Source organism: Gymnodraco acuticeps, unplaced genomic scaffold, assembly GCF_902827175.1.
Source record: "Gymnodraco acuticeps unplaced genomic scaffold, fGymAcu1.1, whole genome shotgun sequence".
NCBI classification, from domain to species: domain Eukaryota; kingdom Metazoa; phylum Chordata; class Actinopteri; order Perciformes; family Bathydraconidae; genus Gymnodraco; species Gymnodraco acuticeps.
Window position 1 is genome coordinate 1594068 of NW_022992126.1, and position 16068 is coordinate 1610135.

At 40.4% G+C, this 16068-nt stretch overlaps 1 protein-coding gene across 2 annotated transcripts in view; it reads left to right on the forward strand.

Moving 5' to 3' along the window:
* Positions 1-3264: 3264 nt before the first annotated feature.
* The window catches only part of ntn1a (netrin 1a), a 62222-nt gene continuing 49418 nt past the window's right edge, over positions 3265-16068 (forward strand). Inside the window, exons 1-2 of one of the 2 annotated variants that reach the window (XM_034203518.1) lie at positions 3265-3464; positions 3655-4705. In XM_034203518.1, the coding sequence (XP_034059409.1) occupies positions 3688-4705 (1018 nt within the window). In that variant the 5' untranslated portion in view covers positions 3265-3464; positions 3655-3687. The remainder of the gene's footprint in view (positions 3465-3654; positions 4706-16068) is intronic. The other variant, XM_034203519.1, reaches the window with a different exon arrangement.

A 16068-nucleotide genomic window follows, 5' to 3' on the forward strand; every position in this document is an offset into this window, starting at 1 on the left:
TTATTTAGAATGAATTGGAATACACTGGCCCCTTCTTTATTTCCTTAAAGTTTGAGGTCCATATTCCTAGTCTCTCTGCAAACCCCTCCGACAGGGAAACAGAACTTACTTCCCCCTCCTGCTTTGCTTCTCATTTACATTTCATGTTATTAGTGCGACTGTGAATTCCCCTTCTCTAGAATTGAGGGAAATATTGTCACGCCATACAAAACAGTGACAGTAAACAGTTTTCCTTGTGTATCTCAGCACCATTTTTAAACTTTCTAAACTTGTTTACATACACCCTTTTGTATTTGAATGACCTTTATACCTAATGAGTTTAATGAAAGATGGCAAAGCAAGTTGATAATCATGTACATATTGTTTCTACCTAACTCTTATTTCATATTTCCAAAATCTTCAATATAAATTGCTCAATGTTATTCAATGTAATCAAGGAAAACATGTTAGAGTTGGTACTATCAAAAATACAGTCTTGACGATGGAAGGAGTCAGTTAAAAAATGTAACTGCATAATTCACATCACAATTTTTGTGAAGTAATTTCTATCTTCTGGTTGTGATTAATAACCAACACTTGTTCCAGAAATTGCGTCAGGTTTGCATCTGGAAATGAAATGAATGGACAATGACTGAATGAAACCAATCAGAAGAGAGAGAGAAAAAAAGTTATGTTGAGATAAATGAAAAAACGGCTGATTGTCAGAAATGTTTTTGTTTGATTGTTTTAAATGTCACTTCTCTAATTGTTTTATTTCTAAAGAAGCAGTATGTAAGCCACGGCAGGATGATGATTTCCAGAGAGGGAAGTATAACCTAGAAATGATTAACAAAATTGGAGCGAATGCAAATTATATTTTGTATCATAACAACTGAAGTTTTGGCTGATTTTACTGTAAACTTTGTGTATCATGTAAATGTTAACAATTCCTTTGGTTTCTGCAATTCAGCTTTACAGACAGGTGAAAAGCTGTCAAACATTTACATTATGTTATTCTTCTTTCCAGCTGGTGAAGCGGGAAGTGTCCGCTGAGCAGATCTGTTCTGACATAATGAGATACAATTGTTTTTATTCTTCTTTCCCAGCAAGAGCTGAAATGAAGAACTAGCTTTAACCTGCAAAAAATGTGATCATCCGGTGTTGTTTGTAAGTGTATTTTTATTTGTTTGTGAAGACTTGACTGTTTTGCCTAAAAATATTATGTAACACTAAAAAACCCTTCACTGTTTACATGAGTAGAATATAATAGAATTGTTTAATGTCATTATACATGTACAATGAGATACATAAATGCTTCTCCCTTTCAAGGGTGCCATCAAAACAAAAAAACATCACAACATAAGACAACAAATACACGCAGCATACATACTTAGGAATAAGGAATAAAGTGCAGTAATTATTTCCAGGAGTATACAAATACAATCTATAATGTAATACATAATAATAGTAGGTATGTATTTATAATAATAATAATAATAATAATAATGATATATATGTATATGTACAGAGTCACATTTATTTCACATGCAGGATGATTAAGAGGTATGCCTTTCAGGTGCGGTGAGCAATGATGGCTCTTGGGAAAAAACTGTCTGAGTCTGTTTGTTTTGGATTTGCTACACCTGTAGCGCCTGCCGGAGGGCAGCAGGTTGAACAGGTGAAAGCCGGGGTGTGAACTGTCCTTAACAATGTGTTTGGCTCTTCTGAGGCAGCGGGAGGTGTACATGTCCACCAGGGAGGGGAGAGGGCAGCCGATGATCCTCTGTGCTGCTTTTACAACTCTCTGGAGCCTCATCCTGTCGGCCTCAGTGCAGCTGGCGTACCACACTGTGATGCAGTATGTTAATAGGCCCACGATGGTAGATGATGTGGCCAGTGCTTTTAGTTTCTATAACAACATTTCCTTTAGAGTTAAATATATAATGAAGGATATATTATATATATTTTCTAAGTTAAAAGCGTTCCCATATGGCTTTGTATATTATTTGTATTATTGCAATTCCCTTGAAGTAGATCCTTCACATGAGCTAATGTGTTATTTTATGTATTCATTTGTGTTGTTAAACTTGCATATATGCCTTTTATTATGCCATGTTATATCCCTTGCATTGTTTTATAAATAATATCAGCACTAAAAGTCTTAAAATTAAACTCAGCAGTATACAACAGCCTTCTCTTGTATTTTAATATTTACCATTCAGACCTGCATCAGCCAATCATCTTCATGCTCGGTAAACAAACGGTGTTGTGCCTCCACCGCCTGGGGGAAGAGGTCACCGCTGGCTGCAGTCAGGCCGGGCTGCTGTTACTTTGCATGACCGAAAGATGGCGATGTTACTTCTATTGCCAACATTCAACAAGTCCAGTGAGGCTGCAGCTGCATCAGGTTGGTTTGCAGGACAGAGGCACATTGCACAATATAGGAGGGATGTATTCTGCAAAGCAATGCTCGTTTGCGAAGTTTATGGTGTCTTGTAATATCCCAATGGAGGATGATATATGTCAGTATACTATCTGCTGTCATGGGTTTCAGATAAAACTGCGAGAGTATGCAGAGAGTTGTAAGCATTCACTTACAAAATGTATAAAAAATAAATAAAATGAAATGAAAAAAAAAAAAAATGGAATTTACACTCAAATCAAGCAAACGTCCAAATGATGATCACTTCACATTTTACATTTTGAGAAAAAAATCCCTTAAAATCTTCAATAGTGGAGAATCTAAAGTGAATTAGGCTACTATGTTGCGTTTATGTTTCTTCTGTTTTACATTGGTCCCGTTTATATTTTGTCTTCCAAGAATGTCCTTATAATGGTGCATGTTAATTAGGCCTACATTTCTAGATTATAGTACCACATTAGACATACAATTAGAGTCAAAGTTATGTTTTTTTTTCAAGATGTTGTATTTATTACCAGAATAGCTACTTCAAATCACGTTGCATGTCTCACAAAATAACAAATATCGTTTAACTGTAATTTACGATAATAGGCCTAATAATAGCCTTTGATTAATGTGATTTACTGCAGTATTTGAACGATCCTGTCAAGTGTCGTCCAGATTAAGGTGTCCCAGTGCAGTGTTGGTTCCAGCTGTTTTCTGCGGTAATCTGCGCCTCTGTGCATGTCAAATATTTCTGATTCACCACCAGTGGATGTCGTTGTTCCGCCTGGTGTCACCCCTCGAGATGAGCTGACCTAATGCTGTGCCAAACAAGATCCGATCCAAGAGAGAGGGAGGGAGGGAGAGTGAGGGGAGAGATAGAGATTGTGAAAAGACCGGCAGGAGGAGTAGGACTTGCTATAAGGACACTAGCGACTCTTAAATCCGGCTGCTCCTCTATTTATACGCAGGAGATTTGAAGAAACAAACAACAAAACAGGAGGAGCTGTGATTGAATCCCGATAAAGAAAAAGTAGACTAACATCGCCGATTCTTACATATATTTTTTAATTATTCTCAGGTAATGTGAGCTTTGTATACATTTTCCCAAACCTCCCATGCATGTGGTGGGACTGAATGTTACTTTTATATCACTGTAAAATACAAATTCTAACCCCAGTGTTTGTTTGGAAAGTGTTTGCAGACTGCTTAGCCATCACCAAACTTAACTCTCTCACTCTTCCCACACGCTCTTTCCCTTTCTCCTCCAGCGGCAGAGACACTTGGGGACCGAGGGACCTACCATGGCTGTGGATATTGTCCTCTCTGTGCTGCTCGCCGCCTCCCTGTCGTGCCGGAGCGTCCTGGGCGGCTACGGGGTGAGCCTGTTCGCGGCGCAGACCTCTCCCCCGGACCCCTGCTACGACGAGCACGGCAACCCGCGGCGCTGCATCCCGGACTTCGTTAATTCCGCCTTCGGTAAGGAAGTGAAGGTGTCCAGCACGTGCGGAAAGGTGCCCAGTCGCTACTGCGTGGTGACCTCGGCGGAGAAAGGAGATGAGAGGACCAGGAACTGTCACACCTGCGATGCCTCGGACCCCAAGAAGTACCACCCTCCAGCGTACCTGACGGACCTCAACAACCCGCACAACCTCACCTGCTGGCAGTCCGACAACTTCCTCCAGTACCCGCAGAACGCCACCCTGACTCTGTCCCTTGGAAAGAAGTTTGAGGTCACTTACGTGAGCCTGCAGTTCTGCTCGCCTCGACCGGAATCCATGGTTATTTACAAGTCCATGGACTACGGTAAAACGTGGGTGCCCTTTCAGTTTTACTCGACCCAGTGCAGGAAGATGTACACCAAGCCGAACCGGGCCGTTATAACGAAGCAGAATGAGCAGGAGGCTGTGTGCACAGACTCCCACACCGACATGTACCCTCTGACCGGGGGGCTCATCGCTTTCAGCACGCTGGACGGCAGACCCTCGGCTCACGACTTTGACAACTCCCCGGTGCTGCAAGACTGGGTGACAGCCACGGACATTAAAGTAATCTTCAGTCGGCTGCACACTTTTGGGGACGAGAACGAGGACGACTCGGAGCTGGCCCGGGACTCGTACTTCTACGCCGTGTCGGACCTGCAGGTCGGGGGGAGATGCAAATGCAACGGGCACGCTTCTCGGTGCGTGAAGGACCGGGATGGCAGTCTGGTGTGTGAGTGCAAGCACAACACCGCCGGGCCGGAGTGCGACAGGTGCAAGCCTTTCCACTACGACAGGCCGTGGCAGAGAGCCACAGCCAGGGAAGCCAACGAGTGTGTCGGTAAGTCAATTTACCTTTCTCCATCCACCTTCCTCCATCCCGGGGCAGTAACAATGGGTATATCTTAAAAGAAGATGAGACATAATCGATAGGTGTAATGTAAAATCAGTCACTATGTGAAATTACGAATTTTAAATGCAAAATAATAACAATATTATTATAATAATAATAAGGAAATAATTGATAATAATTGTGTTTTTGTATGACTAATATACGCCCAATTGAACAGCTTCAGTTCATTTAACCCACATTTAAACATTCCCTTTAAGCCAGACCGCAGCACAGCCACATTTTTTCCTGATTTTGTATAGCGTACTATAGCCTATATACGAGCATACAATTATGTTTAAGGCACATGCAACATAAAAATGCAATTTTGAAAGTCGATTAAGCTTACTGCAGGCCATAATGGAGGCTTGTAACCACGTCAAACGGGACCACCGAGCCTAATCATGCACATGTCTCATAGCTGCAGTAAAGCGATGCCTTTTCATCTATCTCAGGAATCCTGCAACATTCCACCGCAGTGGAAATTGAACACAGATTTATTTATAAATTATCACATCATTATTTTCCACATTAAAATCAATCTGAAAGAATGCTTTGAATTGTCAGGTGCTGTGGTTGAAAATATACATCTAAATGTGTAATTAGGAATGTATAACAACGTTTTTTAATTCACATTTTAAGATATAATGAATTTGTTTTCCTAATTGTAAAATTAAAAAATGTGAATTCATTTTATTGCATCAATTCTATGATTTAAATATAACGAAAAATAACAAACCTTAATATCTTTAATGTGCATGTTTTCTATAATTATCTTTACAATTATTAGCTGAAAATGAACCTAAGAATAGTGAATATAACCTTTAAATAACACCATCTTTTTTTATTCTAAAAAACAAAGCAGGTGGTAAAAAAAAAGCAAGTCCCTTTTCATATCTTTACTGCTGCTCTTTGTGTCTCAGAGCCAACATGTTTCATCAGGTGTGGGGTGATCAAAGTTACAGTAGTTGTATTACAACCTGGCTCAGACACATACACCTACAGATAGTGCAGAATCCTGGCCAAGTTTCTGTCAATTGAAATGCTGTACTTGAGATGCTTAAAGCCTATTACTGATCGTTTTGGGAATACAGCTTTTTTTTTGTTTTATTGCAATAATTGGACAGAAATATGTTTGAAGATTGCTGAGTAACAAATACCTGATTTATTTGGTGTTGATCCTTCTGATGAGATGTTCAGTGAGGAGAATAAGTAATATCTGAAAAACCGAAGGAGAGGCAGAAAGATATTGATAATTGAAACTAGAAACTAAAATCTCATTGTGACTCCCTCAATATTTCCTATTCTGTTGCACGGCTACAGGGAAAAGGCTTTATATTGTGAGACAGTCACAGCACATGTCAGCACTTTGACACATAGCAGCTGTTTAAAAGGTTTTTGTGTGCTGCTGTTGTCCGTTTCTAAATCTCTGACATTCTCACTGGCAGTTGCAAGGGTGTTGCTAAATCAACAGGCAGAGTTTTAGACATATTTACATTCTTGTTATCTCAAGCTATGATTTCATTGCTTTCTCTGTGTTTTTTTTACTTTAAAATGTGTTTTTTTCAATAGGGGCTAACTGACCTTAAATAGCAATTGATTTGATCTCCACTACAGCCTTTAATGTATTATCTATTATATATAGACTTTATAATTTAAACATGTGGCACTTTTTTCAGAAGAAGAAATTGAGTTTTTATATTTTTGTTAATTGATATACATTTTCCGATTCCTCTTTTATGTCTTCATTACATTCCAGAATCTAGTCAAGCATAGTGAGTCCGTCCATACAACACACTTTAATTAGATTTAATTTAATTATTATAACCAGTCTGTAATGAAGACTGCCTTGGTGAAAATCCCAGCATTTAGATATAGGCTTACTTTAATAAGAAAACATAATACTAATACTAATAATGTTACATTCAAACACATCAAATGAAAGGGTGGAGCGAAGTTTACAATTTATATATTTTTAAATATCTACATGATAGTGATACATGTGGGGAAAACACAGTCTAAACACAGCTTGTAAACTCAATATCGTTGCCGCTTAGTGGTTTACTGGATCAGCACACATATTACATTACATTACATTACATTGCATTTAGCTGACGCTTTTATCCAAAGCGACTTACAATAAGTACGTTCGACCAGGAAGACACAACCTTGAAGAAAACAGAATCATATAAGTACATCAGGTTTCATAGAGCCAAACATTTCAAGTGCTACTCAACTGGCTTTAGGTAAGCCAGTCCTTTATTAGTATATAAGTGCTCTGTTAGCAGTTCTTTGTTAGTAATTCTATCGCTCGAGGTGGAGTCGAAAGAGATGAGTTTTCAGTCTGCGCCGGAAGATGTGCAGGCTTTCTGCTGTCCTGATGTCAATGGGTAGCTCATTCCACCATTTCCACATATAAGACTTTTCACACTCGAGCCATAAAAGCCTGTCACTTACGACATCCATCATGTTGTCAGTAAGATGTTTCGTTTTTGTTATAGAAATGTGTTTGTGTGTGTGCTGAGTTAGAGCAAAAGCAAGTGTCAAATCTTGAAGATAAAAAAGTCACATCTAATTTAAGGCCAGTGCAAAATGAACAGTAGAGTACTGTATACAAGCCAAGGGATGAGTGTCTTTGGTGGAACAACTTTAGAGATCCAACAGTCTGAGCGTTTGTCATCGGAATAGTTAGCACAACATTGTTTCTATTTGCAGTTCTGGCACTGTATGTTGTTGGACATTTTGTAAACTGTGACTCCTCCAATAACTCCAACCAAAAATCAGAAAAGCCTGATTGAACATAGGTATATCTCTGTGTTTCTCTTAAAGTGCACTTTGCTGATTACTTCCATCACATTCTTAAGTAACATTCTGAGTGTGCACCTCGATCCATTTGGGTATTGACTCCCCACAGCAAAGGGAACTCTTCTAATGCAATGAGTTCAATAAGCAGCTCCTCGGGCACAACAGAGACATGCTTCAAACTCAGTTAAGATGTGTTAATCTGGTTTAGGGGTAACAACAGTAGAAGGAAATGTCTTTAGTTTCTCTTTGAACCTTATAGATGCCCCATGGCCTACCAGAATGCTCTTGGCAAAAAAACACAAAAAAAACCTTAAACTCACAAAGTAAGGAAGGGAACATGGTAACTACTGTATGATGAGAAATGGATGCAGTTAGATAGTCGCCTCCGGATATAAAGTAAACCCAGTTTTCAGGTTTGTGGCGTTTACTGGACGTGTTGGGTAACAAAAAAGAAAAGGAGAAAGTGTCCTGAATAATTCAGGCAGATTATAAAGACAGCTTGAAGGCATGCAGAATGAGGGGACTGCACCGCAGAGAGAAGCAGGGACAGAAGGAGGGGCTGGAGAATGAACAGGGCGACAAAAGTGAAAATGAAAGAGACAGACATAAGCGAGAGAGGGGGGCAGTATGATGTGGAAAATGTGTGAGGGAGAGGACCAGAGACATAAAGGGACGGCAGAGTGACACTTCCATAGCCGGTGGGCCAGCAACATATTTTGACAATTGTCTTTTCCAGCCGCCCTTCATTGCACCAATGGGAATATAAATGCTGTTTGGACAGGAAGAAACTTCTTCCTCCTTTCTTCCACTTAGAGTTCACTTGGTGCATTGACACTGTAATGTGGAAGACATTTTCTCAAGCCCCACTGCTATTGGTCCTTTAAGCCTGTTTGCCCATAAGGAGTCTCCCACTCCTAAAGCTCAGTATTAGCTCGATGATTTGCTTGTTTTGCCTCACTAGAACCAAACCTTATTTCAGAAATCACACTCAAATGTTCCCGGGTGCTTTTCAGAGGTGTGCGACTGACAGGAGCAAACATGTGGTGCAGAAAAGTGGACATGGTTCATTTGATACCCTTAAAAAATATTGACTTTTTAAGCTACATCCACTTGTATTAAATAGCCCCTCTAAAGTTGTTTTTATGCCTTCTAATATGAAAATGCACTTCCAACTTGAAGCTAAAAAACAAATCAGGTCCTCTGAGTCCCTTAACGTGAATATTACAAACAAAATGTTCGAGCAAACATAAGTAAACACTTAAAAACAGCTGCGCATACACTGATGTTTAGTGGTGTATTTTTCTTATTTTCATGGAGGACTGGCCAGACCTTTAATGAGCATGAAACATAATTCCAGTAAAGCTACAGCAGAGTTTGGGAAAGATTCAAGCGATTTGATCGACAACAGTTTCTGGATTTTGTGCAGTTACGGAATAAAAAAAGGAAGAGTTTCTTATTAGCCTTTGTGCTTCATCGTTCAAATTGCTTGAATAAATGCAAATGGAGCCCTACTGTAAGTAGACCAGAACTCAATACTGTCATCAGATGAGGTTTTCTTTTAGCAATGGTTGCCATGATTACAGAGAAGCCCTGATGTACAATCGATTAAACGTTGTCTAGTTTCCATGTGAACAATTCAGGTTAAAGAAAAAGTCACTTCATATATCCTGAAACTCAACCTCTGCTGTCTTATTGTTTTGGTACCTTTCAGACATGACTGAAGGTCTGGTTAATGTTTGATCTGATCACCGTTCACCTTTATAAACCGGCATCCTTCATCTTCAAAGGTGCCGGCAAGATGCGGTGTTATTCTCACTCACTGCAAACAAAGCTGGGAATCAACTGACAGAGTAGCTTTGCACTTTGCACTGTTAGTATTCCTCGTCTTCACTTCTGTAGACAGCACTCGCCACTTCTTACTGACATGCACACACCTGTAAGCATGCACATGTGAACACACACAAGTGTTCCTTAGGTTTGAAGCCGCTATAGTTCAAACAGGGGGGAATGGCCTCTCTCTCACTTCAAGAATCCTGCTTTGCCGGCGCTCTTATCAGTGTTTATGACTCGTTTTGTAAACCACTGCTAACAAAAGTCTCTCATGGTCCAGACCACCGGCTCACTCTTCTGTTTTATATTTTGAGACCTGTTATATCTCTCATACAGACAGGAACATAGCCACTGAGCTAGCACATACTGTAAGAGCAAGGCTGGCGGTACAGTATATCAAAGTAGCTGTAACTAAACACAGAATACAACACACACACACACACACACACACACACACACACACACACACACACACACACACACACACACACACACACACACACATACACACACACACACACACGCACACGCACACGCACACACATATGCAGTGAGAAGGCAGTAATAATGACAAACTATCTGCAGCGTGTTTTGGTATCTCAGTGCACTCTCTAGCTCTGCATGTTGAAATGTCTATTTTCTGCCAATGCTCCTTTTGAGTTTATATACAGGGAGTTTAAGTGTCTTTTTAACTTCTGAACTGAAAATAGATTTAACAGATGAGCTAGTGACAGGAGGTCAATTCTTTCTTGTCCTTGAACCATCTTTTTTGGATCAAAAATAGACACCAGGCCTAGGTCAAAGTCATACTGAGGACATCCATTTTGGTTTTCAGCATAATAATTGTGATGACTGGCTCCAGAGGGATATCAAATATTTTTTTATTAAACAATAAGGATGAATTAAAGCCCTTATAATCAAAGGATTTTATAAAACTGCCACTTTGAGTACTTATGTAACCATGCAGTAGCGTGGTTTGTAAACTACCTCTCTGAAAGGTCCCAATGTGTTCAGTTTGATGGGCTGTCTTCTGAGTGGTTAAACATCACTAATGGTGTACCACAAGGTTCAGTTTTAGGTCCGCTATTATTCTCTATCTATATTAATAGTTTAGGTGAAAATGTCGAAGCAGCAACCTTACATTTTTATGCGGACGATACCGTTATGTACTGTGCAGGTCCCTCGATTAACGAGGCTGTTGTTAAATTACAGGCTGTTTTTAACATTATTCAGGCTCAGCTCTCTGAGCTTAAGCTTCTTTTAAATGTGGATAAAACCAAGGTAATGCTCTTTTCTAAAGCTAAAGCTAAAAATACACCAGACACTGCTTTGGATATTGTAACTACGCAAGGAATACAACTTGAAGTGGTTACCTGTTACAAATACTTGGGTATCTGGCTTGATGACTGTCTCACTTTTAAACTTCATGTCAATAACCTGCTTAAAAAGCTGAGGGTTAGGCTAGGTTTCTTTTACAGAAATAAGTCCAGTTTCTCGCTTGAGGCCAGGAAAAGGCACTGTGACCTTTTTACCTGTGCTGGATTATGGTGATTTGTTATATATGATATATATATATATGTTATATATATATACCTGCCAATTACCTGAGCAAGTTAGATGCTGCGTATCACAGTGCACTGAGATTTTTGACAAATTGTAAAGCACTTACGCATCACTGTACCCTGTATACCAAGGCGGTTATGCCATCACTTACTGTACGGAGGCTCAGTCACTGGTACTTTTTCATTTACAAAGCCATGTTGGATAAACTACCATCTTATATCTGCTCCCTGATCTCTCTGCGAATTGAAAGTACTTATTGCCTGAGATCGCATGCTGTGGTTTTATTAAATGTGCCAAGTGCTAGGACTGTCTTAGGGAAGAAAGCTTTTAGATGTGCAGCTCCACTAACTTGGAACAGTCTGCAAAAAGAATGGAACATTACCAAGCTAGTACCACTACATGTTTTTAAAGCTCGGTTGGATGCTACAAAATCAGAAGCTGTTGGTACCTGTACATGTGGTTAAATATGTAAATTGTAATCCCTGTACATTTTGCTGTATGATGTCCTTTTGTTGTTCTGTTGTTTATGTTTTTATGTCTTCTTGTGGAACCTACTGCTGCAGGTCTCCCTTGAAAAAGAGATCATTGATCTCAATGGGATTTTACCTGGATAAATAAAGGTTTTGAATTGAATTGAATAGAGACCATACTATCCCAGAAGTGAGATCATTTATAATCGTTTTGATTTAGGCTCCAATGGAAGCAATAGGTGTGACAAATAGTAATGCAGAAACTGTTGAATATGTTGAAGCATGGCATATCTTTAAGCTATTAGTGTCTGTGTTTGGCAGCATGTCTTTTGAGCAGGAATTTTGGAGCTAGTTGTTGCTTGTCATGAGGCCTGTTTGAGAAACAATCCAATGCTGATGGAATTAATTTTTGCACGGATAATACATTCTGACAGCCCTTTGAAGATAGTAAATTACTTTACATTAAAAAAAGTGTCTGAGGACAGTATGTAGATAAGAAAACAAACACACAATAGTAATTAAAGGTGTTTGTGTCTGTTTGTGCTGAGAAATAAATGCTAGGAAAGCCACCATATATAAAACCAAAAGCTAAATCCAACACATATAACTGTGTTGTAATGAAGCTATCTGCATGTTGTGTGGTATTAGTTCAAATTGTCATTACAATCCATTTTACTGCCCATTGGGAAAACCGATGTTGCACTTCTTGAGGTAAAACGTTCACTGGTATAAAAAGAAACTTCACAGCCTGTTTCAGATGTTGGATTCCAGGTCCTTTGGACAAACTGCGGCCGCAGTTTTGTTTTATTGCTTTGGCTACAACACATAATGCAACACAGATCCCGCTCAGTGTGAATCCACATTTTTAGCCATTTCACACTGGCTAAAAATGTGGATTCACACTGAGCGGGATGTGTGCACCAAAATGGAACCTCGACCTTGCTCTTGAGAAATGGTTTGGTCAGAAGCCATATTGCCTCTGAAGGAAAGCCATATTGCGTTTCTGCCTTGGCTCATGGCCTGCGCTCACTTCCTCTTGTCACCCTCGATGGTGCTTGAACTCACTGTGGCTGGTGTATCACAACATCCAGCCAGGCCAGAAACTCACATTGTCGTTATCATCATTATTTTACATAATATGATGAGAAATGTCACTGCTGCATTCCTGTGGGTAAGAACATGCTGCGTCTGTGTTTGTGTTTCTTGCATTGAAAATGTTTCCATTCAATCTGTGGTGCACTCTTCCAGCTGGTGATAATTGGTCCAGCCGATGAGATCCAAACAGATCTTCTTTTCCCAATTCTTCTATCCTTCAAACTCAACACTCATAACATTAACTGAAACCTGTAGAAGTACCTAACACACACGCGCACACGCACACACGCACACACGCACACACGCACACACACACACACACACACACACACACACACACACACACACACACACACACACACACACACACACACACACACACACACACACACACACACACACTTGTATATAGTATGTTTTAAGCTGTCAGCTACATTCTCAAGAGAGTAATCTGCACATTAAAGATTCTCAAAATGTTGATTAATATTTTTCAAGCCACAGACACAAAGTAGGCTTTCTTTTCTGTGATGACAGCTGCTTCATTATTATTATTGGACTCTTTGACAGTGCAGAAAGCTCGTTCATAGCTGGTCGCCTAAGGTGCAAAAAGTTAAATGCATAAAAAAATTCAACAAAACACTGTTTGAACATGACTAGGATTGCTCCCAAACATCTGCAAAAGTGCTGATAGCTGTTGCAGAAAAGGTGATTGAAGGAAATGAGGCTTACGAGCCACGCACGCACACACACACACACACGCACGCACGCACGCACACACACACACACACACTACTCAGTCTCTATCAATACCTGTCTCTGTCGCCTGCTAGTTACCTGTTTCTATTTGTGAGGGGGTGTTTTTCCATGTGTCTTTCTTCGCCGCCAGGAGGCCTTGACATTTTACAGTGTGTCTTTATGCTGTCGAGAGAAAGAGATTGTGCAAGCCTGTGTAAGCGTGTCTCTTAACCGGCATTGTCTGCCAGTGGGAGTTTATGAAAACAGTAATTCTGTCCAGGATCTGAGAAGCTATTTAGCGCCTGAGGAGACATCTGTTAATGAATTAATTGGTGACTTGATGCCATAGTGAAAGCTTGTCTTATCCGAGGGAGGATCTCTGTGTGCTGTGGGTTTGGCATGAACCGCTGTGTGTAGTGTGGTGTGGAATGTGATGTGTGGTGTGGTGTGTGATGTGTGTGTGTGTGTGTGTGTGTGTGTGTGTGTGTGTGGGTTGTGTGTGTGATGTGTGTGTGTGTGGTGTGTGTGTGTGTGTGTGTGTGTGTGTGTGCTGTGTGTGTGTGCTGTGTGTGTGTGTGTGTGTGTGTGTGTGTGTCGTGTGTTGTGTGTGTGTGTGTGTGTGTGTGTGTGTGTGTGTGTGAGGACTGGGTACCAGATGACTATGGCGTAATTAAAACCCCACTGCAAACAACATCAGCATGTGTTCACACATTAGACACAAGCCACTCCGGTGCCTCACTTACTAGCTCTATGAATCACAGCCTGACTGTCTCTCAGAATATCATGCAGCCACATTTGACACCCACAGAATACCCACTGTCCCACAGAGGTGACAGAGGCCAATAATACAGAATCTCTTCAATTTTTCTGGAAATCCACAGCAGAAAATCATTACGTAAAACAAGTAGGGCTTTACTTGTTCTTACACCAAATGGGCTAAAGCTTAAGAACACACTACTGCACACAGAGCTTATGTTGCACTAAAGCTTTATCCCCTGAGGAAATGTTTGGAAATAACACTTGTTCTCTTATTGCGAAGTAATAAGAGAGAAAACAGTTTGTGCTATTTGCTGGAAGATTTGATATGTCATGAGTCCCTTGTATATTGGCTTCTACTTCAGCAGTTTCCCTGAAAGATTATGTCATGCTGAAAAGATACTAGCCAAAATCAAAGCAGCAGAACAAGATTTATTCCACACATTCTTCTTTTCTTATCAATATCTGCTGTCTACATTATTAATAATGCAATTGTACAACTGACAGTAGGAGATAAGTATGTGTTATGCTAATAGCAGCTAATCTCAAGACGCTCGCATCAAGCAGACATGAGGAGTGACTAGATGTCCGGACAGCTCACTTTTTCTAACTTAACACCTACAGATGTGTTTCCTTTTTACTCTTACAGTCTTCAGACTCAACCCCAAAAAAAAATCCCGAAGAACTGTGAACAGACTTCGTGTTCCCTTTTTTTAAATCTCTAGTTTTCTGCACATGGCCATCATCTCTCAGTCAGGCAGTCATCAGGTCTGAAACACACTGGTAGCATGACCTTGATTCATTGTGGCTACCATACACACTAGAGCACTCTCACTTGTTAACAGGGGACCATAAAGGGACCAGTAAACAGGGTAAGAAAACGTTGAGAGTGAGTGTCTGTGAGAGAGATGATGATATATGTGTATTGGCAGCTTTTTAGAGTTAAAATAAAAGAAGGTTAATGTGCGTATGTGAGACCTGGGGCCAGCAGCGCTGTAGAGACTCAGAGATGATGACCTCAGCACCTGTGTGTGGCAGCAGGTTACTGCACGGTTACCAAGAGGAGGGCGAGTGTTTGCAGCCAAAGCAAATATATAATACGGGCTGGAGGGAAGCAAGAAAGAGAGAAAGTGATTTTCACAGAAGAAGATAACGTCAGTCTCCTGCGCTCTGCCCTGGGCTGTGCCTTGCGGTGATTTCTTTAATGCAATTTTAATGAGATTAAAGGTAAAATCGTTGCGTGAGGAATTCCTTCTTGTTCTTTTAGGTAGGAGCAACACTTCGGAACAAGCACTGAAGCTGGTGCAGCATGTGTTGTTACATTATACTTAAATTACCCACGCCTGTTCACACTTAAAAATGAAAGCCTTGGCACAGCTTGTTTCAGAGTCTACAAAATCTCTCTGTAGCTGATAGGGCTGTAACAGCGTCAACAACGACAATAAAAAACAGATACACATTTTTGTCTGCTGGAGACCGAAAAACAAAAGAGAAGGAGGCTTTTTGCTGGAGCTCTGCGTTTGATTCAAAGTAAAGTCCTGAAAAAGGGAAATCTCTGGCAGCAGTTACAGAAAGGACCACCTAACGAGTGTGATCATATCAGGCCCTGAGAAAGGGTCCTCAACACTCACAGATATGGAGGATTCATTGCTAAGCAACGATACACCCAGACACATACACTTGTTTTGTAGATCAGAGCGCCCCCCTGCTGTCGTCATCTTAGATGCAGAATAAAGTGTCTGCAGTGCCTAAATATGTTGTAAATATTTAGACCCTACATGTAGATTAAGCTGTAAAGGCTTTTGACATAGTTACGCTTTAATTTTATGCATCTCACACTGTCTTTCTTTTTCTCCTTCTCAAAGCACCTGTGACAGATCAAGCTGAGTCAAACAATTTCATTTTGCGTCAGACATGCTCACACGTTGCCAGAAAAAGAACTTGCCGTGTGTGTGTGTGTGTGTGTGTGTGTGTGTGTCTGTCTGTGTGTGTGTGTGTGGCTGACAATGATTTATCACCAACCTCTTTGTCTTTCCCATATAAGTCACGGTGGAGGCTGTG